Source organism: Pseudophryne corroboree, chromosome 3, assembly GCF_028390025.1.
Source record: "Pseudophryne corroboree isolate aPseCor3 chromosome 3, aPseCor3.hap2, whole genome shotgun sequence".
NCBI lineage: Eukaryota > Metazoa > Chordata > Amphibia > Anura > Myobatrachidae > Pseudophryne > Pseudophryne corroboree.
The window spans coordinates 323,365,849-323,393,200 of NC_086446.1; the positions used below are offsets into that span (position 1 = coordinate 323,365,849).

At 46.7% G+C, this 27,352-nt stretch overlaps 1 protein-coding gene across 11 annotated transcripts in view; it reads left to right on the top strand.

The window, feature by feature from the left end:
• Window positions 1-25,505, top strand: part of LIMD2 (LIM domain containing 2) — a 286,232-nt gene extending 260,727 nt beyond the window's left edge. For all 11 annotated transcript variants that reach the window (XM_063959528.1, XM_063959532.1, XM_063959534.1 and 8 more), the window contains 3 exons: window positions 2,360-2,404; window positions 2,659-2,798; window positions 22,916-25,505. In XM_063959528.1, the coding sequence (XP_063815598.1) occupies window positions 2,360-2,404; window positions 2,659-2,798; window positions 22,916-23,078 (348 nt within the window). In that variant the 3' untranslated portion in view covers window positions 23,079-25,505. The remainder of the gene's footprint in view (window positions 1-2,359; window positions 2,405-2,658; window positions 2,799-22,915) is intronic.
• The last annotated feature ends 1,847 nt before the right edge of the window (window positions 25,506-27,352 follow it).

The window sequence follows — 27,352 nt, forward strand, 5'->3', positions numbered from 1 at the left end:
GAGTACATTAGCTTAGGACACTAATGCTGTTCCAAAAATTCTTTATGGTGATTCTAAAAATGAGACAAGGGAACAGTGTTTTAAACCTAGATTTACATGTTATGTCTGTGACTGCACACCACATACAGTATTTAGGAGTGCAGAAACTACGGATGAGACTTCCACTGCACCTTAATGCATTCTCCAGCTAGCATCCTGCACCCTGCAGTGCATCCCCTAATGAAGAGCTTTGGACAGTCCCTCTGTCATAGGCTACCTGCCCACTACTACAAGATCTAATATACTGTAGCCTGAGTGAAATGGGGACTTGCAGTGGTGAGTAGGCCAGGCCTGTGTCCAGGAAGTTAGGTGCTCTGCTCTAGCCTCAGTGTGGACTATGCAGCCTGAGGCATATGTATAAAAATTACTTTGGTTTATTTCCTTGTCGGCTTCAGCTGTGTGCTCACTTGCTGAAACTGTCTACACTGCGCCTACCAGATACAAAGGACAGAGGATGATAGCTAAGAACATTCTAGTCAAGCTGACCCTGAGATGCTCTACAATATGAAGCCTTCAAGCAACCTGATACTCAGCCATTCGGTAATCAGAGCATGACATGGCCAGTGCTGAGCAGAATCCTACTTATAGACAAACTTTAGTGGGAGATTGATGTGTAAAGCGCTAAGTGGTTAGGGAGAGTTAAAGCTGCATTAATACCTAGTAAAATGTTTCCTAAGATGGACCTTGCACCTAGCTGGAGCCCCAAGGACTGCTGCATGCAAAAGGTAATACAGAACAGGTTAATAAAGACCACTCTTTAATGGTAACAGAGGGTGGAAGGTTTGAGAGTTGGAGGTCCAGTCACAAGTAGCAATCCTTTTGAAACCATGCAGTAAGGGTTTCTGGGGTGTGGTATGCTTGACCAGCGGGCAGGAGACTGGCGGTCAGCATACCAACGCCGGGATCCCGGCAGCGAAATCCCGACAGGGAGAGGGGGCGAGCGCAACAAGCCCCTTGGAGGCTCGCTGTGCTCATTACGCTGCGGGCTCCATGAGTGGGAATAGTCCATGTTGGTCGGTATTCCGACCGTCAGGATTGTGAGAGAGCGGGATGTAGGGGAGGTTATGTGACAGTCGGTCTTCTGACCGCCGGTCACATGAATACATCCCGGTGGGGTTGTGCCATAAGCCCTGATGTAACAAACAAAATGCTTTTTAGGTACCTTGATATGCAGATAGTATGGATAGTGGACAGTGGAGACTCTAGACTTGGGTTTTTCTGCATCATCAAAGCCCATGGTGAAAATGTTAACGCTCCATAGATTTCCTTTCATAAAATTCATGTTCTACACATAAATTAGGATCTTACAATATTTGCAATATGAGCAAAGAGCTAGATTTGTGGACTATTTGCACTGTGGTGTTTTATACATTTGTAATTCTGTGCTGTGTACAGGCACTTACCAAGTGTTTTTAATTTCATGATGGTACATTTTCAGTTTTGTATCGTTTTAAAGTAGATCTGTCAATTACACACAGTGGCAGCAGACATTTTGACCCCCACTCAAGCACTGTGATTGCAGCAGTGGGCGTGGTTATATGTGCCATCTTGGCCACCACACTAGGAAGTGGGTGGGATCTGGGAGGTTGCTCTGCTCTCCAGGTGTCCAGGAGAACTTCCCAAAATTTGTCAGGTTACTGGACATCCCGGGAGAGTAGGCAAGTATGATTCAGTGACTGAATTCACTAGTCACATTGTGCCTCCTGTATCAGTATTGCACAAGTTACTAGTATACAAAGGGTTGTATTCGATTCAGTGCTAGATCCTGTTGACTCTTATCTGTCGGTTACGGTAGGCAAACCCTGCTCACACTCCATAAGCTGTGAGAATGCATATAATATGCGGAAGCTTCCAGTTCTCCATAGGGACACTAATATGGGAGTTTTGCCTTAATCTTCAGTTCCCTACAGGAGAGGGATTTCCTGTTGGGAAGTACTAACTTATATTTACATATTTATTTATTTTTTCTGTCCATAGCAGGGTCTGAACCCAGTAGTATAGTGATAGTGGAAGCTACTATGATGCTGCAAACTCTTTGCCAGGACAGCACCTTATCGGCCACGCTGTCTCGGCATGAGTCTCTTCGTAAATTTCCCCAATACAGCACATCAAATCGCCAGGAACAGCAGCAATGAGATATTTATTGGGGAAAATTATTCTTCCTAAATACCACACAATGCTAAAAATCTTGTGAATTAAGAAGAACTTGTTAAATATTATGGTGAAAGTAAAGAGATCCCTATCCTGGCAAAAAGAAGCATGAACCAAGATGTGTGGACTGCATAGTGTAATAGTGTTCTGTCATCTGTTATTCTTTTAGGATTCTCCTTGCAGTCCGTCAACAAGTGTGGTCCAGAGGTCAAAGGTGAGTGACTGTTCACTGGCTTCTTTTGTGTATTTACTGAATTGCAGAAAATAAAACGTTGGGCACAAAAAATACATAAATATAATTTGGAGATTAAAATTGCAAGGAACAAAATGATGAGGATAGAGGGCTATAGCTAAAAAAAACAACTTACAACATATATAAGTAATGGGAGACAGTAAGACGGTATAAAGTGCTGACCCCTAGGACCGTGTGTTGTAAGTGCTCTGCTAATGATGTTGGTATGTCGTCAGTCTTTTAGTGTGAAGCCCCCAGTTAGAGAACTCTGCTCATCCTGCCAGACGACCGTGTATCCTATGGAAAGGCTGGTGGCTGACAAACACATCTTTCACAACAGATGCTTTTGTTGCAAGCACTGCAGTACCAAACTGAGGTGGGTATTCTATTTCAATGAGATCTGAGAACAGCATTCACAACAAGGGAGGTCATTCAGAACTGATCGCTGCTGTGCATTTTCACACAGGGACGATCAGCTACTAACTGCGTATGCACCGCAATGCGCACGCGCGTCGGCCATCAACAACGGGCATCGCTGGTCAGCGATGGCATGGTGCGAAAAATCCGATTGCACGGGCGTTCAAGGTGTTTGACAGGAAGAGGCCGTTTACGGGTGGTTTACTGGGAGTGTCGGGGAACATGCAGGTGTGCCCAAGCATTTTCAGCCTGTTGTGATCGCACTGGAGGAGTAAGTCCTGGGCTGCGCACAGACTGCACACACTGGATTTTAGCAGCTCAGCTACACATAGGATCGCACACTTGCACGGCGGATATACACTCCCCCTGGAGGCAGCGACTATCTGAACGCAAGACCGCAAAATTAGCAGCCCAACGATCAGATCTGAATTACCCTCAATGTACCTTCTTAAAGAATGCTTAATGTTCTCCTTATTAGTAATTATTTTGTGAACAGTAGGTCTACACAACCTACGGCACATCCACATAAGACAAGTAAATGAAGTAGTCATTGTATGAAACATTCAAAATCATACATCAAAGTAAAATTTGAAATGAACATGTAATTGTATGTATCCACTTTATGGAAAACAGGTATAGTATAAAGACCACTTGCACAAATTAAGGGTTACTATTTTGTTGCCTTAATTATTAAGTCTAAGAATGTTAACAGATTAATGTGGACCTCACTAACCACAAAATGGATGTTTTCCAAAGTCGGTAAGGATTACACTTGCAGAAGGCTTGTTAAACTCTAAAACACTACTGCTACTGTTGTTTGTTTTGTAAGGTGTGTGTGATAGGGAAACTGTAAAGGAACAGATTATATGGAATGTACATGGGGTGGATAAGATATGGAAACGGGTGTGAAAGTCAAATATCTATGTTAACACAGAGTTTGGAACTCCATGCATGTAATACAGATTGTATCCTTCTTGGCATAAACTAAAATTATGAATGGTTTATAATGGAATGATGTACCACAGGAATAGAATATTTAAGTTGCTTGAGAAATTATGGAGGAGGGAATCGGCTTGTGACTGTCTTCATTAAAATGGACTACAGTGGGGCAAGGTTATTGAAGTCTGGTGATTGTTCTGGACAGTGAAGATGATCGTCAGACAAGACTGAATGCTTCTGGCTGTGTGTGCGTGGGTCATTGTCATCATGGAATATTTATATAATTGTTAGCGAACAACTTCTGAACCATGGGATGCGCCTGGTAGCCTAAAATATCCATGTAGTAACTGGCAGTAATTCAGTTCTTGAGTGAATGACCAGCAGAACACAAACCATCACTGAACCACCTCCATTTATCACAGTTGTAACCAGGCATTCAGGAGCTTTATAGGCTTCCTTGGCCATTCAGTACACCTGTCCTGGTGTAGAAAAGATGACTCATTGGACCATTGTACATGTTTCTAAGCATTAGACGTCCAGATTTTATAATCCCCAACATATTTTTTTTTTTTCTCTTCTTAACCACTTAACTATTTTTTTTTCTCAAAAAGACTCTCCGAAATTGTCAAGTTTTTTTTATGAGTGAATTACCAGTAGATGAACGGCGGGGTGAGCGGCGTTCCATAGCGTCCTGCTATGGAAAGCCGCTGACATCGCTGGGCAGAGGGGAAAAGCGCTCAGTGTGTATGCACTGAGCGCTTTTCAGCCCAGCGATGTCAGCGATCATCGCTGTTCATACACGCTGGGTAAAAAACGCTTAGGCCTACAGTCCCTATAATGTCTGCCACACAGGACGGGAAATTTGCGGACACTTCTGCATCATGCAGTGCTTGCACCCAGGATTTACCCGAGGGGGAAGCTTTAGCTGATCGTTCAGGCACTGGGTGCCATACATCTCCCAGTCAGCCCACAGCACCTGTGGCCAATCAGGAACCACCTTGGGCAGCATTCTCAAGTATGCTGAATACGCTTGTGACACGTCTTACGCCACCTGTGGGACCTCCTGTGCCATTGCAGCCACATATTGTCCCTGTAGTTAATCTGCCCTGGGTGGACACACGGTCTACCCAGATACAACAATTAAATCAATCTTTGGTTAGACAAAATCTACCCCACGCCCCTCTGGGGTCAAGGGGTCATCTAAGCGGGCCGCTTCCTCCTCACAATCCACTAGTATTTCAGATAATTCTTCTGAGGAGGATGGGGAATATACTGATCCGTCAGACACAGATACAGTTGCTTCTAACGAGGAAACTACAACCCAGGTTGATGTTCCTGACCTAGTGGAGTCTATTAAGCTGATTCTACAAATTGAGGATGAGATAGATCCCACTACTGCGTCTAAGAAACCTGATAAATTCAAACGTCAGAAGGTTACTAATGTAGTCTTACCATTTAATTTAAGGTTACTAAAGTAGTCTGACCATTTAATTGACATACGTCAGGACTCCTGGTCATCTCCAGGAAATAAATTTTCCCTAAGAAGATGCTAGCTCGTTATCCTATCCCTACGGAGTTGAGTAACAAGTGGGAAACTCCACCGCCGGTGGACTCTCATGTCGCCCGTCTTGTGGTGTCATCTACTCTGCCTGTCTCCACTGTCACCTCACTGAAGGAACCGACGGATAAGCGTGTGGAGGGATGCCTGAAGTCTATTTACTCCCCTACCAGTGCTATACCACTATAGCAGCCTCCTGGGCCGCGAAAGGAATTGAAGCATGGGTTCAGGCATTAGAGGATGAGCTGCCTCATGATATTTCTGACACTGCCAGACAATATCTGTCTCATATTACCACAGGCTCCCACTATATTCAGGAGGCGTCCTCTGAGGTAGGTGTAATGGCAGCCAAGGCGTCTACTACGTCTATACTGGCTCGCCGAAATCTGTGGTTGAGGTCCTGGAAGGTGGACTTAGACTCCAAAAAGACCTTGAAGGTGCTCCCTTTTAAGGGAGACATCCTTTTTGGGGAGGATCTGAATAAGATCGTGACGGACTTGGCGACTGCTAAGACTGCTTTTCTCCCAAGTACTAATCCTTCTGCACCGAAGGCGAAGAGTACCACTTTTTGTTCCTTTCGACCTCCTGGGAAAGCAAAGGGTCAGGCATACCCGAGACAGACTCGTACTTCCAAATCCACAAAACCCAAACCTAAACAGTCCTGGCTGCTGCATGACGGGGCGGGCCTTTCCCTGGGAGATCCCTGGGTGGGAGGTCAACTTCTGCAGTTCGCCCAGGCCTGGTTAAAGACCACTTTGGACGCCTGGGTGTGGGAAGTTGTCTCTCACTGGTACACAATCTCTTTCAAGAGATGTCTCCCTCGCCAGTTCTGTTTGACGGTTATCCCTTCGGATCTGTTGAAAGCGCAAGCTCTACACTTGGTTGTGCAATCCCTCCTGGACACAGGAGTGGTAGTGCCTGTACCTCTATCCCAGAGAGGCAGGGGATACTATTCGACCCTGTTTCTAGTTCCGAAACCAAATGGGTCCTTCCGGCCTATACTTAACCTCAAATCATTGAACAAATTTGTCAGAGTGTCTAAATTCCTTATTGGAACTCTGCGCTCTGTTGTACTGCCCATGGAACCAGAAGATTATATGGTATCCCTGGACATACAGGATGCTTACCTACATATACCTATTGCCGTATCACATCAACAATTTCTGCGGTTTGCTAATGGCAACCTCCATCATCAATTCCAGGCTCTGCCATTTGGACTGGCCACGGCCCCTCGGATCTTCACCAAAGGTCATGGCCATGATGACGGCCCTTCTCCGCCGTCAGGGAATCAGGATCCTGCCGTATCTGGACGACTTGCTGATCCTGGCGAACTCCCAAGATGTTCTCCTCAGTCCTCTGGAACTGACTGTCCAGTTCCTACAAGCCCACGGGTGGCTCATCAACTGGAAAAAGTCCTTGTTGGTCCCTGCTCGGAGCATGGTGCACCGCTGGACACACACAGTCAAAGACTGTTTCTGCCTCCAGAAAAAGTCCTGAAGCTTCAGGACAGGATCGGATACTTCCTTTCTCGCCCAAGAGTGTCGATACACTCGGCGATGCAAGTACTAGTCCTCATGGTGTCCGCTTTCAACATGGTAGAGTACGCTCAATTTCATTCCCACCCTCTGCAGAAGTTAATCCTTTCAAAGTGGAATGGCCTGCCCCATCGGATCAGGTCTCAAATGATTTCCTTAACGCCGGAGGTTCGTCTGTCACTGAGCTGGTGGCTACAGGACCAACAGTTGAGCAGGGGCCGTCCCTTCTGGATCTCCAACTGGGTCCTACGGACGACGGACGCCAGTCTGCGGGGTTGGGGCGCGGTGTTGGAGCAACACTCTCTCCAGGGTCAGTGGACCAAGGAGGAATCTCTCCACCCGATAAACATTCTGGAATTGCGGGCGGTGTGCAGTGCGTTGCCGCTTGCCCTACCTCTGCTACAGAACAGGCCTGTTCAAGTACAATCAGACAATGCCACCACGGTGGCGTACATAAATCATGAAGGCAGAACTCGATGCCACATGGCAATGCTGGAAGTATCAAAAATCCTTTATTGGGCGGAACGCCATCTGCCAGCAATATCGGCGGTGTTCACCCGGAGTCCTCAACTGGGAAGCGGATTTCCTCAGTCGTCAGGAGGTACACGCCAGAGAGTGGAATCTTCATCCGGAAGTCTTCACGGACAAGTGGGGCCTACCAGATGTAGACCTGATGGTGTCTCGACACAATCACAACAAGGTTCCGGTCTTCGGATCAAGGACAAGGAAGCGTTCGTGGACGCACTGGCAATTCCATGGAATTTTTGGCTACCATACTTGTTCCCTCCAGTGTCACTCCTGCCCAGGGTAATACGGAAGTTCACGCAAGAAGGAGGAATGCTACTTTCAGTCGCTCCATCGTGGCCCAGGCGGCATTGGTTCTCAGACCTGCAGGGTCTATTGAGTGGGCGTCCTCTTCTACTTCCTCAACGCCCAGACCTCCTCGTTCAGGGCCCTTGTGTCTACCCAGACCTGGCCAGACTGGCTTTGACTATGTGGCTCTTGAGGCCTCACTCCTGAGGGCCAAAGGATTCTCCAAGGCGGTTATTCAAACTATGTTGATGGCCCGCGAACCGGCTTCTGCACGGATTTATTACAGGGTCTGGAATTCTTACTTCACCTGGTATGCTGCTAAGAATTATGATGCATACGCGTTGAGAACTTCCAGACTTTTGGCTTTTCTGCAACAAGGCCTAGACTTAGGCCTTCGTCTGGCCTCCTTCAAGGTTCATATATCTGCCTTGTCGGTGTGGTTTCAGAGAAAAATTGCGTCTATTACCGACGTTCATACTTTCACTCAGGGTGTTTTACGGATTCAGCCTCCCTCTGACCCTTCTGTGGCTCCATGGGATCTGTCTGTTGTCTTGAATGTCCTACAAGAGTCTCCATTTGAACCTCTTGAGTCTGTGGACCTTAAATGCATTATGCCTAAGGTCGTGTTTCTGCTGGCTATTGCCTCTGCTAGGAGGGTGTCGGACTTAGGCGCTTTGTCCTGTCGTCCACCCATTTTGATTTTTCACCGTGACCGGGCAGTTCTTAGAACTCGCCTCTGTTATCTACCTAAGGTGGTGTCCTCTTTCCATCTTAACCAAGAGATTGTGATTCCGGCTTTTATCTCTTCTGGTTTGTCCTCCAAAGAGCGGTCTTTGGATGTGGTACGGGCTCTCCGTATTTACGTGGAGAGGACTGCCTCTATGAGGAGGTCAGATACCCTTTTTGTACTTTTTGGTTTTCACAAACATGGCTGGCCTGCGAATTCCTTGGCCAGATGGATTAGAATGGTGATTGCACAAACCTATGCGCAGGCTGGACTCCCAGCTCCTGCTTCTTCAAAGCCCATTCTACTCCGTCTGTTGGACCTTCTTGGGCGGCCCGCTGAACAATTGTGCAAGGCGGCTACATGGTCCTCAGTGAACATGTTCCTTAGGTTCTATGCCTTTGATACTTTCGCCTCCCAGGATGATACACTTCCCCAGTGGCTGCTATTGTCTGCATCCGCTGGGTGGAGGATCCTGCCATGCTGACCGATCAGCAGTGATCGGCAGCACAGCAACACTGAGGGTGCAGGGAGGCAGAGGGACCTTACCTCCGCTGCTGATCTCAGAGAGACCGGAAGTTTCACTTCCCTGACACTGCTAACACTGTCTATCTGACTAGTCGCATCCTGTGCAACCAAGTCAGATAAGACGCTTGCTGGTGTGGTCGCATCTGATGTGACCATGCCAGGCAAGTGCTTAAGGTGCATACACACACTGTAAGATATTGACTTATGTGCAATTTTAGCTATACTTTGTACTAGATAGTCAAAATTGACTTACCTGCACAGTCTAGTGCGCATCGGGATCGAATCGGTATCGCAAGCTGGCTAACACCTTGTGATATGCACTAACTTTCCCCGTGATTTTGACTATATAGTCAAAATTGCAAGGTAATATCGCTCCGTGTGTACACACCTTTTAGTGTTGTCAGTAATCAGGGATCTGTCATGGATGAAGGGTTTGTGAAGCTCTCGTCAGACTGATCTTGTAGAAACAGGGTCTTTAAGAATATAGGATCTACTGTAACATTTACTGCAGTAGATTGATTTTTAGACACAATCCTCTTCAGTGCTCCCTTTCACTTTTTTCTGTTTAGCAGTTGCTATTCTTCTCAGCTTATAAGGTATTTCCATGCAGTGTATAACATCGTAACCTTACAAACTTGCTCTGGATAGATCGTCAAAGTGTTTTTGTCACAAATGCTTCAGTTAAATACATCAACAATCTGCGCTCATTCATTATCTGTAATTCATTGATACTGGAACTACAGGGAATGAAGAAACAAAATAATAAGCAAGACAACAAATGTTCTTACAATGTAACCAACAAAAATGGTTTCAACCGCTATGTTGTACAAGGGCCCTCACTCTGACCTGACCGCACACTGCAACTTTTTGCTGCCTATGCGATCTGGTAGACGCCGCCTATGGCGGAGTGGATTTTTGCATAGCAAGGCTGCGATTGCTTGTGCAGCAGAGCTATGCAAAAACTTTTTGTGTAGATGAGGAGTAGGTCTGTACTTACTTACCTCTTGCAATCACTTCAGCATCTCAAGTCCCGGAATTGACGTCCGACATTCGCCCACCAATCGCCTTGACATGCCTGCGTTCGGCTCTCCACTCCCCGAAAATGGTCAGTTGACGCCCCGAAACACCTTCCTCCTGTCAATCACGGTGCGATTGCGTCAGCGATCGTTATCTTCAATTCAGTCGCTGCCCGGCGTTCCTTGTCACCGGGCAGCGACGCACCCGTGCATTGTGTCCGCGCATTCCGGACCCGTTCGCATGGCCGCGGAAAAAAGCATGCGAACGGGTCGGAATGACCTCCACTGTTTCCATAATTTTGTCCTGCCCGTGTGTGATGTGAGGTCTTGTACCTGTACCAGACTGCTGGGTCATGGTTTCCTTTAGCAAAAATAAATTAAGCAGCATTCAGACATGGCATTCTGATCAGTACAGAATAATTGTGTAAAAAGAATTTGATATACAGTACTGTGCAACAGTTTTAGGCAGGTGCTTTCAATTAATTGTATTTTTGTTAATTGCTAAAAATAAACTAAGTGAATGAACAGCAGAGAAATCTAAATCAAATCAATATTTGGTGTGACCACCATTTGCCTTCAAAACAGCATCAATTCTTCTAGGTACACTTGCACAGTTTTTGAAGAAACTCTGCGGGGAGGTTGTTCCAAACATCTTGGAGAACTAACCACAGATCTTCTGTGGCTGTAGGTTTGCTCAAATCCTTCTGTCTCAATGTATTTCCCAGACAGACTCAATGATGTTGAGATCAGGGCTCTGTGGGGCCATACCATCACATCCAGGACTCATTGGGGCAGATGTATTAACCTGGAGAAGGCATGAGGAAGTGATAAACCAGTAATAAATGCAAGGTGATAAACACACCAGCCAATCTGCTCCCATATGTAAATTCACAGAAGCTGATTGGCTGGTGCATTATCACCTTGCACTTAACACTGCTTTATCACTGGTTTATGACTTCCTTATGCCTTCTCCAGGTTAATACATCTACCCCATTGTTTTTTACGCTGAAGATAGTTCTTAATGACATTGGCTGTATGTTTGGGGTTGTTGTCCTGCTGCAGTATTAATTTGGAGCCAAGCAGGCTCCTCCCAAATGGTATTGCATGATGAATAAGTACCTGGCTGTATTTCTCAACATTGAAGACACCATTAATACTAACCAAGGGTGTTATTCAGGTTTGTTAGCAACCCAAAAAAAGCACATTAGTGGGAAAAACCATGTTGCACTGCAGGTGGGGCAAATGTAACGTGTGCAGAGAGATTTAGATTTGGGTGGGTTTTATTGTTTCTCTGCATGGTGAATACTGGTTGCTTTATTTTACATTTGCACACACCCCACCCAAATCTCTCTGTACATGTTGCATTGGCCCCAGCTGCAGTGCAGCATGGTTTTGCCCATTAGTGTGCTTTTTTTATTTGTTAACAAACCTGGATAAGACCCCAACTCCCCACCTCCTTTTGCTGAAATGCAGCCCCAGACTTGCACGGAACCTCCACCATGCTTCACTGTTGCCTGCAGACACTCATTATTGTACCGCCCTCCAGCCTTTCTGTGAACCTACTGCCTTCTGTTATAACAAAATTTCTCTAACGTCCTAGTGGATGCTGGGAACTCCGTAAGGACCATGGGGAATAGCGGGCTCCGAAGGAGGCTGGGCACTCTAGAAAGATTTATGACTACCTGGTGTGCACTGGCTCCTCCCACTATGACCCTCCTCCAAGCCTCAGTTAGATTTCCTGCCCGGCCGAGGTTGGATGCACACTAGGGGCTCTCCTGAGCCCTTAGAAAGAAAGTTTAGATTTAGGTTTTTTATTTTCAGTGAGACCTGCTGGCAACAGGCTCACTGCAGCGAGGGACTAAGGGGAGAAGAAGCGAACTCGCCTGCTTGCAGCCGGATTGGGCTTCTTAGGCTACTGGACACCATTAGCTCCAGAGGGATCGACCGCAGGCCCAGTCCTTGGTGTTCGGTCCCGGAGCCGTGCCGCCGTCCCCCTTACAGAGCCGGAAGCAAGAAGGAGGTCCGGAAAAACGGCGGCAGAAGACATCAGTCTTCACCAAGGTAGCGCACAGCACTGCAGCTGTGCGCCATTGCTCCTCATGCACACTTCACACTCCGGTCACTGAGGGTGCAGGGCGCTGGGGGGGGGCGCCCTGAGCAGCAATAAAAACACCTTGGCTGGCAAAAATACCACAATATATAGCCCCAGAGGCTATATATGTGGTAAATACCCCTGCCAGAATCCAGGAAAAAGCGGGAGAATAGGCTGCGGAAAAGGGGCGGAGCTATCTCCCTCAGACACACTGGCGCCATTTCTCCTTCACAGATCCGCTGGAAGGAAGCTCCCTGGCTCTCCCCTGCAGTCTACACTTCAGAACAGGATAAAAACAGAGAGGGGGGGCACTAAATTTAGGCGCAATATATATATATATATATAATATAAAAAGCAGCTATAGGGGACATAACTCAGTTAGTCCCTGCATTATATAGCGCTCTGGTGTGTGCTGGCATACTCTCACTCTGTCCCCCCAAAGGGCTTTTGTGGGTCCTGTCCTCATTCGGAGCATTCCTTGTGTGTGTGCGGTGTGTCGGTACGGCTGTGTCGACATGTTTGATGAGGATAATGATGTGGAGGCGGAGCAGATGCCTTTAGAAGGGATGTCACCCCCTGCGGGGCAGACACCTGAGTGGATGGGCTTATGGAAAGTAATGAGTGCACGTATAGACTCCTTATATAAGAAAATCGACGACATGCCAAATGTGGGACAGCCGACTTCTCAGCTCGTGCCTGCCCAGGCGTCGCATGGGTCGTCAGGGGCTCTAAAGGGAAATCTGCGGATTGGCATCTAAAGTAAGTGCATTGTCCATCTCTGCTAGGAGAGGCTTATGGACTCGCCAGTGGACAGGAGATGCAGATTCAAAAAAGCACATGGAAGTGTTACCATATAAGGGTGAGGAATTATTTGGGGATGGTCTCTCGGACCTAGTTTCCACAGCAACGTCTGGGAAGTCGGCATTTTTACCCCATGTCCCCTCACAGCCTAAGAAGGCGCCGTTTTATCAGGTTCAGTCCTTTCGGACCCAGAAAAACAGGCGTGGAAAAGGCGTGTCCTTTCTGTCCAGAGGCAGAGGTAGGGAAAAAAGGCTGCAACAAACAGCAGGTTCCCCGGAGCAAAAGTCCTCCCCCGCTTCTTCTTCCAAGTCCGCCGCATGACGGTGGGGCTCCACAGGCGGAGCCAGGTACGGTGGGGGGCCGCCTCAAGAATTTCAGCGATCAGTGGGCTCGCTCACAGGTGGATCCCTGGATCCTTCAAATAGTATCTCAGGGGTACAAACTGGAATTCGAGGCGTCTCCACCCCACCGGTTCCTAAAATCTGCCTTGCCGATTGCTCCCTCAGACAGGGAGGCGGTGCTAGCGGCAATTCACAAGCTGTATTCCCAGCAGGTGATAATCAAGGTACCCCTACTTCAACAAGGCCGGGGTTACTATTCCACACTATTTGTGGTACCGAAACCGGACGGTTCGGTGAGACCCATTTTAAATTTGAAATCCTTGAACACATACATAAAAAAATTCAAGTTCCAAGATAGAATCGCTCAGGGCGGTTATTGCGAGCCTGGACGAGGGGGATTACATGGTATCCCTGGACATCAAGGATGCTTACTTGCATGTCCCCATTTACCATCCTCACCAGGAGTACCTCAGATTTGTGGTACAGGATTGCCATTACCAATTCCAGACGCTGCCGTTTGGACTGTCCACGGCACCGAGGGTATTTACCAAGGTTATGGCGGAAATGATGATACTCCTTCGAAAAAAGGGAGTTTTAATTATCCCGTACTTGGACGATCTCCTAATAAAAGCGAGGTCCAAGGAACAGTTGTTGGTGGGAGTAGCACTATCTCAGGAGGTGCTGCACCAGCACGGCTGGATTCTGAATATCCCAAAGTCACAGCTGGTTCCGACGACACGGCTACTGTTCCTGGGTATGATTCTGGATACAGTCCAGAAAAAAAAAGTGTTTCTCCCGGAGGAGAAAGCCAGGGAGTTGTCATCTCTAGTCAGAGACCTCCTGAAACCAAAACAGGTATCAGTGCATCGCTGCACGCGGGTCCTGGGAAAGATGGTGGCTTCTTACGAAGCAATTCCCTTCGGCAGGTTCCATGCCAGAATCTTTCAGTGGGACCTGTTGGACCAGTGGTCCGGATCGCATCTTCAGATGCATCGCTTGATAACCCTGTCTCCAAGAACCAGGGTGTCGCTACTGTGGTGGCTGCAGAGTGCCCATCTTCTAGAGGGCCGCAGGTTCGGCATACAGGACTGGGTCCTGGTGACCACGGATGCCAGCCTTCGAGGCTGGGGGGCAGTCACACAGGGAAGAAACTTCCAAGGACTATGGTCGAGTCAGGAGACTTCCCTTCACATAAATATTCTGGAACTAAGGGCCATCTACAATGCCCTAAGTCAAGCAAAATCCCTGCTCCTACACCAGCCGGTGCTGATCCAGTCAGACAACATCACGGCAGTCGCCCATGTAAATCGACAGGGCGGCACAAGAAGCAGGATGGCGATGGCGGAAGCCACAAGAATTCTCCGATGGGCGGAGAATCATGTACTAGCACTGTCAGCAGTGTTCATTCCGGGAGTGGACAACTGGGAAGCAGACTTCCTCAGCAGACACGACCTCCACCCGGGAGAGTGGGGACTTTATCCAGAAGTCTTCCAGATGCTGGTAAACCGTTGGGAAAAACCACAGGTGGACATGATGGCGTCCCGCCTCAACAAAAAATTAAAAAGATATTGCGCCAGGTCAAGGGACCCTCAGGCGATAGCTGTGGACGCTCTAGTGACACCGTGGGTGTACCTAGTCGGTTTATGTGTTCCCTCCTCTGCCTCTCATACCAAAGGTATTGAGAATAATAAGAAAGCGAGGAGTAAACACCATTCTCGTGGTTCCGGATTGGCCAAGACGAGCGTGGTACCCGGAACTTCAAGAGATGCTCTCAGAGGACCCGTGGCCTCTACCGCTCAGACAGGACCTGCTACAACAGGGGCCCTGTCTGTTCCAAGACTTACCGCGGCTGCGTTTGACGGCATGGCGGTTGAACACCGGATCCTAAAGGAAAAGGGTATTCCGGAAGAAGTCATTCCTACGCTTATTAAGGCCAGGAAAGATGTTACGGCAAAGCATTATCACCGCATATGGCGGAAATATGTTGCATGGTGCGAGGCCAAAAAGGCCCCAACAGAGGAATTTCAACTAGGTCGATTTCTGCATTTCCTGCAAGCAGGAGTGAATATGGGCCTAAACCTAGGCTCCATTAAAGTACAGATCTCGGCTCTGTCGATTTTCTTTCAAAAAGAACTAGCTTCAGTACCTGAAGTTCAGACATTTGTGAAAGGAGTGCTGCATATTCAGCCCCCATTTGTGCCTCCTGTGGCACCTTGGGATCTCAACGTGATGTTGAGTTTCTTAAAATCACATTGGTTTGAGCCACTAAAAACCGTGGATCTGAAATATCTCACGTGGAAAGTGGTCATGTTATTGGCCTTGGCTTCAGCCAGGCGAGTGTCAGAATTGGCGGCTTTATCATGTAAAAGCCCTTATTTGATTTTCCATATGGATAGGGCAGAATTGAGGACTCGTCCCCAGTTTCTCCCTAAGGTGGTGTCAGCGTTTCACCTGAACCAGCCTATTGTGGTGCCTGCGGCTACTAAGGATTTGGAGGACTCCAAGTTGCTAGACGTTGTCAGGGCCCTGAAAATATATGTTTCCAGGACGGCTGGAGTCAGAAAATCTGACTCGCTGTTTATCCTGTATGCACCCAACAAGCTGGGTGCTCCTGCTTCTAAGCAGTCTATTGCTCGCTGGATTTGTAGTACAATTCAGCTTGCACATTCTGTGGCAGGCATGCCACAGCCAAAATCTGTAAATGCCCATTCCACAAGGAAGGTGGGCTCATCTTGGGCGGCTGCCCGAGGGGTCTCGGCTTTACAACTTTGCCGAGCAGCTACTTGGTCAGGGGCAAACACATTTGCAAAATTCTACAAATTTGATACCCTGGCTGAGGAGGACCTGGAGTTCTCTCATTCGGTGCTACAGAGTCATCCGCACTCTCCCGCCCGTTTGGGAGCTTTGGTATAATCCCCATGGTCCTTACGGAGTTCCCAGCATCCACTAGGACGTTAGAGAAAATAAGAATTTACTCACCGGTAATTCTATTTCTCGTAGTCCGTAGTGGATGCTGGGCGCCCATCCCAAGTGCGGATTGTCTGCAATACTTGTAAATAGTTATTGTTAACTAAAGGGTTATTGTTGAGCCATCTGTTGAGAGGCTCAGTTGTTTTCATACTGTCAAACTGGATATAGTATCACGAGTTGTACGGTGTGATTGGTGTGGCTGGTAAGAGTCTTACCCGGGATTCTAAATCCTTCCTTATTATGTCTGCTCGTCCGGGCACGGTGTCCTAACTGAGGCTTGGAGGAGGGTCATAGTGGGAGGAGCCAGTGCACACCAGGTAGTCATAAATCTTTCTAGAGTGCCCAGCCTCCTTCGGAGCCCGCTATTCCCCATGGTCCTTACGGAGTTCCCAGCATCCACTACGGACTACGAGAAATAGAATTACCGGTGAGTAAATTCTTATTATTTAAAATTTTGACTCATCAGTCCAGAGCATCTACTGCCATTTTTCTGCACCCCAGTTCCTATGTTTTATGTGCTTAATTGAGTCGATTGGCCTTGTTTCCATGTCAAAGGTATAGGTTTTTGGTCGCAATTCTACCATAAAGGCCACTTCTGGCCATACTTCTCTGAACAGTAGATGGGTCTACCTGATCCCACTGGTTTCTGCCAGTTCTGAGCTGATAGCACTGCTGAACATCTTCCAATGTTGAAGGGAAGTAAGCATGATGTCTCCTTCCTCTGATGCACTAAGTTTCCTTGGCTGACCACTTCGTCTATGGTCCTCAACATTCCCCATTTTTTTTGTGCTTCAATGCTAAGAAATACAGGCAGGTATGACCATATGAACCTGTTGACCTTTATCAGTGTCGACCTTGTGCCTGTCGACCTAATGAATGTAGCCCTATAGTCCGGATCCCAGTGCAGATAGTGACATACAGTGATAGACTAAGAAATAGTCTAGCTCATGGTAAATATGTAAGGTGTGATCTATATTGGCTTTTCTCATACGTCCTAGAGGATGCTGGGGTCCACTTCAGTACCATAGGGTATAGACTGTTCTGCAGGAGCCATGGGCACTTTAAGACTTTTCAAGAGTGTGAACTGGCTCCTCCCTCTATGCCCCTCCTCCAGACCTCAGTTTTAGAATTGTGCCCAGGCAGACTGGATGCACTCTGAGGAGCTCTACTGAGTTTCTCTGAAAGACTTTGCAAGGTTTTTTTATTTTCAGGGAGAACTGCTGGCAACAGTCTCCCTGCTTCGTGGGACTTAGGGGGCAGAAGTAGGAACCAACTTCCTGAATAGTTTCATGGCTCTGCTTCTGGCTGACAGGACGCCATTAGCTCCTGAAGGGTACTGAACACTAGCTGCGGCTATGCGCTCACTCCCACAGGCCACAGTCACCCCCCTTACAGAGCCAGAGGTCAGACGACAGGTGAGGGTACATAAGAGGATCTTCAGTCATCGTGATGGCTAAAAAGGTACCGCGCAGCGGGCGGGTAACGCTGCGTGCCATGCTACCCTTCAACACAGGCATAACGGGGGGGGGGGCGCCCTGGGCAGCATGAAACCTAAATAAAAACTGGCTAGTAAGGGGACATAAGTTGCTGAGGCACAGTCCTACCCCTGCCAGTATAAAAATTAGTATTGAAATTGCTGAGGGGAAATACGCCGTTGCGGGGGCGCGGCCTCCTCCTCAGTCAGCCAGCACACTGCTCAGCGCCATTTTCTCTTCAAGCAAACTGCAGAGAAGAATGCTGGTCCTCCTCCGCTTCTGAACAAGTATCAGGGTGCAGAACAGGAGGGGGGCACAGTATAAATTGGTGCTGTATTGTGAATTTATCATTATAAAAGTACAGGTCTGTGGGCAGTTTTGTGTTACACAGGGTTTTTATCACTAGCGCTGGGGTGTGAGCTGGCAAATCCTTTGTGTGCTTCTGACAGATTTTACTGTGCGTCTGTCCCCTATAAGTCCCGGAATGTCTGTGGTGTGGTTGTGCACGTGTGTGACATGTCTGAGGCAAGGAGCTCTTCCCCTGAGGGAGCCATTTTAGGGACACAGAGTTGTAATGTGGTGGCGCTGGCGGCACACCACAAGCCTGAATGGGTGAAAGAATTACGTGATAGTGTGAATCATATCAGCAAGAGATTAGATAAGTCTGAGTCTCATGGAGAAAATCCATGGAAGATGTGATTTTTCATAGTTCTGCCTTTTCATCCAAAGGCGACCCCTCAGGGTCACATAAGAGACCATTTGCACAAATAGTACAAACTGATACCGACACAGACTCTGATTCCTGTGTCGACACTAGTTATTCCAGGGGAATAGATCCTAAATTGGCAAAAAGCATTCAATATATGATTGTTGCTATAAAGGAAGTTACGGAAGCCCCTCCTTTACCTCAGGAGAAGGCTTATTTTTATAAGGAAAAGAAAATTAATATAACTTTCCCTCCTTCTCACGAGCTAAATACTCTCTTTGAGGGAGTTTGGGTAAACCCTGAAAAGAAATTTCAGATTCCCAAAAGAATTCAGGTTGCTTATCCCTTCCCGGCAGAGGACAGGAAAAGATGGGAGTCACCCCCGGTTCTAGACAGTGCCCTGTCACGTTTAACTAAAAAGGTGATTCTCCCTGCACCTGAGACGGCTTCACTAAAGGAGCCGGCAGACCGCAAGTTGGAGACTACGTTAAAATCTATTTATGTGGCCAATGGTACGCTACTCAGGCCCACCATTGTTTGTGCGTGGTTGAGTAGTGCTATCGAAAAATGGTTAGACAACTTGCCATCTGAAATTGACACGATAGAGACGAGAAACTCCTAACCTTAAGTCATATTAAAGACGCTGCTGCATACATGCTAGAAGCCATGAAAGATATTGGGCTCATGGGTTCAAAAGCCGCTACTATGGCAGTCTAAGCTCTGAGGGTGTTGTGGATTCGCCAATGGAATGCTGACGCAGATTCCAAAAGAAATATGGAGGCTCTCCTGTATAAAGATGAGGCCTTGTTTGGAGATGGGCTGGGTGCTTTAGTCTCTGCGGTTACCGCAGGTAAGTCGACATTCTTGCCTTATGCTCCTGGGACGGCAAAAAAGACATCACTCAGATGCAGTCCTTTCGGCCCAACAAATACAAAAAGGGTAAAGGTTCCCCTTTCTTTGCAGGTAGAGGGAGGGGAAGAGGAAAAAAGTCCACAGCGTCTCCAGGAACGCAGGAGCAGAAATCAACCCCTGCTTCTGCCAAATCTGCAGCATGATGCTGGGGCTCCCGTGCGGGTGGGAGCACGTCTGAAACTTTTCAGTCAGCTCTGGGTTCAGTATGGCCTGGACCCATGGGTCTTGCAAATAGTGTCCCATGGATACAAACTGGAGTTTCAAGACATCCCTCCATGCCGATTTTTCAAATCGACCTCGTCAGCTTCTCTTCCAGACAGAGAAGTATTAACAGCTGCAATTCAAAAATTATGTCAGGATCAGGTAATTGTCCTGGTACCCTAGTCACAACAGGGAGAAGGTTTTTATTCAAGCCTCTTCGAAGTTTCGAAGCCGGACGGCTCGGTCAGACCAATTTTAAACCTGCAATCTCTGATTCTCTACCTGAAAAGATTCAAGTTCAAGATGGAATCTCTGAGGGCAGTGATTTCCAGTCTAGAGGAAGGGGACTTCATGGTGTCAGTAGACATAAAAGATGCTTACTTGCATGTTCCTATTCATCCTCCTCATCAAGCTTATCGGAGATTCGCAGTACAGGATTGCCATTACCAGTTCCAGACAATGCCGTTCAGACTCTCCACGGCACTGAGAGTATTCACCAAGGTGATGGCAGTGATGATGGTCCTCCTTCGACAACAAGGAGTCAATATAATCCCTCACCTAGACGATCTCCTGATAAAAGCGAGATCCAGGGAACGGTTGGTGCAGAACATTGCACTCTCCCTGTCCATGCTCCAACAACACTGTTGGATCATGGATTTTGCAAAGTCGAAGTTGGAACAGACGACAAGATTGTCCTTTCTGGGGATGATACTGGACACAGAAGTACAGAGGGTATTTCTTCCGGTAGAATAGGCTCTGGAAATTCAGAGAATGGTCAAACAGATTTTGAAGCCAACAAGAGTGTCGATCCATCAATGCATTCGGTTGTTGGGAAAGATGGTAGCGGCCTACGAGGCCATACAGTTTGGCCGATTCCATGCCAGAGTATTCCAGTAGGACCTGTTGGACAAGTGGTCCGGATCCCACCTACACATGCACCAGAAGATAATCCTGTCCTCCAAAGCCAGGATTTCGCTCCTGCGGTGGCTACACAGTTCTCACCTATTAGAGGGACGCAGGTTCGGGATTCAGGACTGGGTCCTAGTAACCACGGATGCAAGTCTCCGAGGCTGGGGAGCAGTCACACAGGGAAAAAGCTTCCAAGGAAAATGGTCAAGTCAGGAATCCTGTCTTCACATAAATGTTCTGGAATTGAGAGCCATTTACAACGGCATTCTACAAGCAGGGCATCTTCTTCAAGATCAACCCGTGCAGATCCAGTCGGACAATGTAACAGCAGTCGCGTACATAAACCGTCAGGGCGGAACGAAAAGCAGAGCGGCAATGGCAGAGGTGACAAAGATCCTCCTCTGGACAGAAAGATATGCAAGAGCTCTGTCGGCAATTTTCATTCCGGGAGTGGACAACTGGGAAGCAGACTTCCTCAGCAGACACGATCTTCATCCAGGAGTGGGGCCTCCACCAAGAAGTCTTCGCAGAGGTGACAAGTCTTTGAGGAGTTCCTCAAGTAGACATGATGGCATCTCGTCTCAACAAGAAGCTCCAGAGATATTGTTCCAGGTCGAGAGACCCTCAAACAATAGCAGTGGATGCACTGGTGTCACAGTGGGTGTTTCGGTCGGTGTACGTCTTCCCTCCACTTTCACGGATACCAAAAGTTCTCAAGCTCATAAGAAGAACAAGGGTTCGAGCGATCCTCATTGTCCCAGACTGGCCAAGGAGGACGTGGTATCCAGATCTTCAGGAGTTGCTCATAGAAGATCCTCTGCCTCTTCGCTAGGACCTGCTGCTGCAGGGGCCGTGCGTGTATCAAGACTTACCGCGGCTACGTTTGACAGCATGGCTGTTGAGCGCCGGATCCTAGCCCGAAAGGGTATTCCCAAAGAAGTTATCCCCATTCTTATTCAGGCCAGGAAAGGAGTAATGTCTAGACATTACCACCGTATTTGGAGAAACTATGTGTCTTGGTGTGATTCCAAGAAGGCTCCTATGGAAGAGTTTCACTTGGGATGTTTTCTCCATTTTCTGCAGGCGGGTGTGGATGCGAGCCTAAGATTGGGTTAAATCAAGGTCCAGATTTCGGCCTCATCGGTTTTCTTTCAAAAACAATTGGCCTCCCTTCCAGAAGTTCAGACGTTCGTGAAAGGGGTGCTGCACATCCAACCTCCATTTGTGCCTCCGGTGGCACCATGGGACCTTAATGTAGTGTTGCAGTTCCTTCAATCGGATTGGTTTGAACCTCTACAGGAGATAGAATTGAAGTTTCTCACTTGGAAAGTGGTCATGCTATTGGCCTTGGCATCCACAAGGCAGGTGTCTGAGTTGGGGGCCTTGTCTCACAAGAGCCATTACCTGATCTTCAATGAAGATAGGGCAGAGTTGAGAACTCGCCAACAAATTTCTTCCGAAGGTGGTTTCGCCTTTCCATATAAACCAGCCTATTGGTGTGCCAGTGGCTACTGACACCTTCACCGCGTCAAAGTCTCTTGATGTGGTTAGAGCTTTGAATATGTATATCGCAAGAACAGCTAGGATTCGGAAAACAGAGGCTCTGTTTATCCTGTATGCTCCCAACAAGATTGGGTGTCCTGCTTCTAAGCAGACCATTGCGCGCTGGATCAGAGGGACGATTCAGCACGCTCATTCCATGGCAGGATTGCCGATAACGAAGTCGATAAATGCCCATTCTACTAGAAAGGTGGGCTCATCCTGGGCGGCTGCCCGGGGGGGTCTCGGCATTACAAATTTGCTGAGCAGCTACTTGGTCAGGGGCAAACACGTTTGCAAAGTTTTACAAGTTTGATACCTTGGCCGATGAGGACCTCAAGTTTGGTCAATCGGTGCTGCAGGGTCATCTGCACTCTCCTGCCCGTACTGGAGCTTTGGTATAACCCCATGGTACTGAAGTGGACCCCAGCATTCTCTAGGACGTATGAGAAAACAGGATTTTAATACCTACTGGTAAATCCTTTTCTCCTAGTCTGTAGAGGATGCTGGGCACCCGACCCAGTGCGTACTTTACCTGCAGTTGTTAGTTTTGTAGTTACATGAGTGTTGTGTTACGATTTTCAGCTTGTTGCCGCAATTGTTCATGCCCGTTGGCATGTGTTAAGTTGAATGTCATGTTGTGCGGCATGGTTGAGGTGTGAGCTGGTATGAATCTCACCATTAGTTTAAAAGTAAATCCTTTCCCCGAAATGTCCGTCTCCCTGGGCACAGTTCCTATACGGAGGTCTAGAGGAGGGGCATAGAGGAGGAGCCAGTTTACACCCTTGAAAAAAGTCTTAAAGTGCCCATGGCTCCTGCGGAACAGTCTATACCCCATGGTACTGAAGTAGACCCCAGCATCCTCTACAGACTAGGAGAAAAGGATTTACCGGTAGGTATTAAAATCCTGTTTTCAGATTCCATGGCATCTGCCTTGTCCTGGCTGTGGGTGTTGTTAAGTTTTATGTGCCATGTTTTACTTGACTTAAGAAATGTAAATCTTCTTCCCCCCCACAGCCTGGGATCCTATGCTGCCTTGCATGGAGAATTTTACTGCAAGCCTCACTTCCAACAACTTTTCAAGAGCAAAGGGAACTATGATGAAGGCTTTGGACGTCGACCTCATAAGGATCTGTGGACCCATAAGGAACAAGAAGCACCTGGTGACAACACACCTTGAGGGTGCAGATCATCCATTTCTCAATTGGGTCTTAGCTTCTCTCACCCACAATGCACGCGAGGTTGGGCCCTTTATATGCCTCAGTGTGGCTTGTTATTTTTTTTTTTTTTTCGTTGTTGCAGATAAAGGCACTTTCTATAGGATGTAGCTTATGCAGTTAACCCCTCCCTGGGTGGCGGAGGCTTGCTGCAAAAGGACAAGTGATACCACACCACCTTGGCCATTAATTTCGTAATACGATATCCTCACCCTCTATTAGCAATTCCTTCTTCCAATTTCATGTATAAACTTCAAATATCTCCTCCAATGCTGGGGCTGTCCTTCTAGGCACATGTGGTCTCTTGAATGTGTCTGGGGTAGGGTGCAGACGAGTGAGAAAGGGTATCACACTTGATCGTAATCCACAGCAGCAAGTTGTGCATTTGCACATTCTTAGTGATCACCCAATTTTGCTACCTTTTTGATTTACAAATCTCAGGGTGATGGCAGGGAACAAGACTGTATCCATCTTGCAGTGAAAGCATCAATCATAATTCCTCAGAATACACCAAAGTAAAATTGCTATAAAGTGTGGGTGACTGCTTTTATAAGGCACATGGTAACAGGACAGCCATACCCTTCTCTATGCTCTTAATGACCTCAGGGGACATGCACTTCTGTTAGTTAGAATTCAGATTCCAGACATGCATACATACACACAAATTGGCCTTTCCGATATTCCGCTTCCTCTATTTCGTAAAGAGATTGAAACATTCCTTAACTCTACTGCTGGTGGGGACAGGAGCCCCTCTCTGCCAGTATAAGAGTTACTAATTCTCTGCACTGGTTTTGGGTGTTGTTTACAGACTGTTTAGAACCTCTGAATACTCGCAGTAAGACTTGATTGTATAATAAAAGCCTCTGTAGGACATGTTGCTCCCTCTTTTTGTTTGTAGAGCTGCAATGCAACTTCCATAGCCCTCTCGCCCTAGCAGTACTCTGTATAGTAGAACTGGGTTTATAATAATTGACTGAACAATCGCGAGTATCGGATAGTTCAGGAGGGAAATGCCCCTACATCAGTCAATCACAAGAGAACATATTAAAATGTACAGTTGGGTTTATTACAGTGAGGATAAAAGCATTAGAAGTCTCTCCATTTTCTATACAGAATAGAGGCAAGCATTTTGTGGTGTTGGTTCACTGGAACCCTAATGTTCGTAGCGTCTGCTTTTTGCGCATACATTTTCTTGTTTGTAATCGATTATCATTGGTGCATCCTCCTCTGTGATACATGAATGGTTTGTTTGGCCTTTAAGTGTGTTTGTTACCTCACAAAGTGAGACCGCCATTTTATGGCTTACCATTTCACTAGGAACCAGTGTTTAATATACCTACCAACAATTTGTTATACAGAATCAGGACAATTTGAATACTCACCTCCCTGGGTTTGGTTAAGCAAGCCTCAAACAATCTTAAAACTTGCCCCTTCTGGTTTACAAAGCCTTTAACTACTGACAGGTGTGCATCTTTGCGTGCCTTAATGATGTTGCCAAGTGATGGATAGTATGCATTCTTATAAATACTGGTTCAGACCCCATCTATGTGTAGGTGATAAACTTACAGTACATCTCAAACATGCCATGGGGCAAATGTATTAAGCCTGGAGACAACATAAAGAAGTGATAAACCAGTGATATGTGTAAGGTGATAAAGGCACCAGCCAATCAGCTCCTAACTGTTAATTTACATATTACAGCTGATTGGCTGGTGCGTTTATCACCTTGCACATTTCACTGGTTTATCACTTCCTTATGCCTTCTCCAGGTTAATACATCTGCCCCACTAAGTGAGAACTTTAAATGTAGTTAATACACTTACAAGTACTGAAGAATTATTCAAATGAATACCCTGTTTTGAAGGTGGCTCTTAAAAGGTCATGTACAATTAATGTAAAAGAAATCCGCAGTAATCCCAAAAAACGTGTGCAGCAGATAGTAGTGTTCATACCTTTATTGTGTTGTGAGTAAGCAAACACTTGACAATGGCGGAGAGCATTTCCAAGTCTACTGCTAATTACTGAACACCTCCATCTAGTGGTGATCTGCACAGCTACAAGCAGCTGTAGGATTTCTGGTACTAGTCCCTGGAGGTGGCCTAGTTACAGCAGCATTATCCTCTTTTGTAAAATAAAACTCAGGGTTCAGTCTCCGCTTCTCAACACATGAATGGTGAAAAATGAATTCGATATACGGTCTAGCAGAATTTTAGCATTCTTTGCCTTGTCCTGCTCCCTGTGCCCAATGGGCTCTGTGACTTCATTTGTACTGTATGGGTGCTTGTCCACTCCCAAAGCATTTAATCACTTTCAAACTGAGGATTATTCCAGTATGTGACTGTTCTGTAATACAGGGTAATTACATAAAATGATTTATTCAATTTGTTTAATACGGTCTTCTGCCTGATTATTGATCATTTTTCACAATAACTATTTGAAATAGGTGAGGTGTTTACGATTGCCTGTAAGGGGAGTTGTGTAAGAGTGATGTGTGCACATGTACATCTCAATGCTGGTAAAGTGGAGATGAGGCATGTGTATGGGTGTGCTGCAATGTCAGTATGGGGATGACTAGTGTATGTACCCTTCAACGTACAATGTGTGCACACCCCAATATCTATGTGGAGTAGGTCTCATTGTCAATATTGGGAGGAGATGGGTTCCCGTGTGTGTACAGTTGGAGGCACCAAGACAGATGGACCAGTGTCCATGTGCACCCTATTGTGTGTGTTTTATATATAATTAGGGGACAGTGAGGGGCACATTTCTTGTGAAGTAAAAAGCAAGACGTTGATGCATTCTGTGAACATTCACACCAACAGTCCAAGCACAGAACACACGTTTATTATAGAATATAAATGACCATTTTATTGCAAAATAAAAACATGATACATTGTGAGGGCTCTGCACTGCAAGCCCCAAGTCAGATTTTATTTTGAGATTTATACAGTAAATAGGATATTCCCTTTGGCACAGGTCCCCTCCCCCCATAAAGGTACTTTACTATACAACTTCACTTACCAGTTCTACCTACTTGTAAAACATTCCCCTCAGCCAGGAAGCATTGTGTCGGCAGTAAAACTAGTGCCACACACATCATGGCTGCCTTGCTTTCCAGCTCTCTGTATGATAGGTCTATATATCACTTCCTTGTCCTCTCTGCATCCAATGGCATTATTGCCCCATCCACCATAGTGCACAGACATTCATTTGTGTGTGAAAAGGACGTTGTCCAATATTAAACTTCTACTTTGTAGGATACAGTCTTTAACGTGGACAATTCCAGTTCTGCTTAGTAAATCATCTACAAGCAACCATAGGACAATGCATTTTTACTACTGAAATTGACTGGCTACGGTAAGCTATGGCAGCTACTGAGTATTATCCAATGAAAAGCCCACCCCTACAGGCTATGTGCTAGTACTGCAGCAAGTCAGCAAAATAACTGAAAGTTGCCCCTGCTGGGTGTTGTATAATCCCATGACTGCTACAGAGGCACAGGTTGGCACAGCACACACCTCAATGTAAGCACAAAGGGCCTGATACAAGACGGCTTGCAAATGGAGTATAATTTACACTTACTGTCCTATGTAAAAACAGCCCATATACTGAGCAGTATGATTGCAAGATGTGTGCAGGTCAGTGCCAGCAGCATATCACATACACTCCTGGTTTATTAACCATTTGTTTTGCTTGAAAAATACAGATTCACTATTAAGCTGCAAAAACAATTAAAAAAACCTGTCTAGTACAGCTTACATAACGTTCAGTCTTTTATATGCGGGTGGTCATCATCAAGTATTAGCAGCTGCCCCTGTCCACCCTGCTAATAATGTGTATGCCCTGGTCAGCATTTGTTTGCCTGAACACGTTCTTGCTGTACTAGGCCTGTTACCTGTTCCCTTCCATGTCCTGGCTCTCCACACAAGCAGGTGCCAGAATCACACAAGACTCTAGTTCCATTTGTGCCTTTCCAGTTTTAAGATATGCACAGAGCCATTTTACACAAGATACGCCACGTAAACTGTTGTAGTATTCACTCTGCATCAGCCACTAGAAAGATAAAGGATAGGATTCCTGGATATCATCCGAGAGCTAGAATGTAACACTCAGGTTCTTTACTCTTATGCAGAGGCACAATGAGAACAGAGGAGACAAACTGGCATTCAGGCTGAAAGCAACACACATACAACCCAACTTCATCCATTACAGGAGTGCTACACAGAAATGCTGTAAA